This window comes from Xenopus laevis, chromosome 6S (genome assembly GCF_017654675.1).
Source record: "Xenopus laevis strain J_2021 chromosome 6S, Xenopus_laevis_v10.1, whole genome shotgun sequence".
NCBI classification, from domain to species: domain Eukaryota; kingdom Metazoa; phylum Chordata; class Amphibia; order Anura; family Pipidae; genus Xenopus; species Xenopus laevis.
This window is the reverse complement of record NC_054382.1, coordinates 2,223,672-2,225,259: the sequence shown is the minus strand read 5'-3', so window position 1 is coordinate 2,225,259 and position 1,588 is coordinate 2,223,672. Positions and strand designations below refer to the sequence as shown.

The 1,588-nt window shown below is 47.5% G+C and overlaps 1 protein-coding gene across 1 annotated transcript; it reads right to left on the bottom strand.

Moving 5' to 3' along the window:
* LOC121395249 (gastrula zinc finger protein XlCGF8.2DB-like) lies at positions 1 to 465 on the bottom strand. Its single transcript, XM_041568287.1, has one exon. It carries the CDS (start codon positions 463 to 465, stop codon positions 1 to 3), a length of 465 nt encoding a protein of 154 aa, XP_041424221.1.
* Between the last annotated feature and the right edge of the window lie 1,123 nt (positions 466 to 1,588).

Sequence of the window (1,588 nt, the reverse complement as noted above, 5' to 3'; positions counted from 1 at the left end):
TCATGTCAGAAGCTTCTCCCCAATGTGGATCTTCTGGTGGCTTATCAGGATGGACCTTGAATTAAAGCTTTTCCCACATTGTGTGCAATTGTGATGCCTGGGCCCAACGCAGTCATTCTTAGAGCTGTTATAATGTTGTATAAGGCAGCGCCTTCTTGCAAAGGCCAATCCACATTCTGCACATCTAAAAGGTTTCTCCCCCGTGTGATATATTTGATGCCCCAAAAGTGCCCGCATGTGAACAAATCTTCTCCCACATTCACTGCAACTGAAAGGTTTAAACCCCGTGTGAACTCTCTGGTGGGTACGAAGGTTGCTTTTTTGAGAAAAGCTTTTCCCACATTCTGGACAAGTGAATGGTTTTTCTCCTGTGTGAAGTCGGACGTGGCTGACAAGCAAACTCCTTGTAAAGAAGCCCCTCCCACAGTCTGTGCACGTGTAGGGTTTCTCCTCTGTATGGGCCATCTGATGTCTCTACAAACCATTTTTATTTCTGAAGCCCTTTCCGCATTCTGTGCATATGAATGGTTTCTCCCCTGTGTGGGACATCTGATGTCTCTGCAAACCATTTTTATTTCTGAAGCCCTTTCCGCATTCTGTGCATATGAATGGTTTCTCCCCTGTGTGGACTGTCTGATGAATCTTTACATAACGTTTATCTCTGAAACCCTTTCCACATTCTGTACATGTGAAGGGTTTCTCCCCTGTATGGACCATACGATGTCTGTCTAAACGATATTTATTTTTGCAGTGCTTTCCACATTCTGAGCAGATATAAGCCTTTCTTCGTCCTTGGTGCCATTCCCAGGCTGAATACAGGTGTGAGCCAGGAGATCTCTGCTCTCACACAAGCTTTGCCCACAGTTGCCATTATGTGACGGGTGACAGATAGTGGTGCCATTCTCACAACTGGTACTGAACTCATAGTCCAAGTTATTCATTGATTTGTTGTTTCCAGATCTTTGTACCTTCTCATTGTCTGCAAGAAACACATTACAGGACAAAAATTAACATAACCAGCAAAACAAAAAAAATCTTCAATAAATGTGTATATTAGGGGGCTTTTCCTGCTGAATTGTGGTTATTACAGGGTAATAGCTGTGAACTCCAGCCCAGTGTTACTGACCCACAGACACAAGCAGTGAGACCCCCAGTCTCCCCTCTCTATCAGTCCCTGCAGCAGGATTAACCCCCAGTCTCCCCTCTCTATCAGTCCCTGCAGCAGGATTAACCCCCAGTCTCCCCTCTCTATCAGTCCCTGCAGCAGGATTAACCCCCAGTCTCCCCTCTTATCAGTCCCTGCAGCAGGATAACCCCCAGTCTCCCTCTCTATCAGTCCCTGCAAGCAGGATTAACCCCCAGTCTCCCCTCTCTATCAGTCCCTGCAGCAGGATTAACCCCCAGTCTCCCCTCTCTATCAGTCCCTGCAACAGGATTAACCCCCAGTCTCCCCTCTCTATCAGTCCCCTGCAGCAGGATTAACCCCCAGTCTCCCCTCTCTATCAGTCCCTGCAGCAGGATTAACCCCCAGTCTCCCCCTCTATCAGTCCCTGCAGCAGGATTAACCCCAGTCTCCCTCTCTATCAGT

Excerpts from the sequence above, each read along its gene's own strand:
- LOC121395249 (XM_041568287.1), bottom strand. The coding sequence starts at position 465 with ATGGCCCATACAGAGGAGAAACCCTACACGTGCACAGACTGTGGGAGG.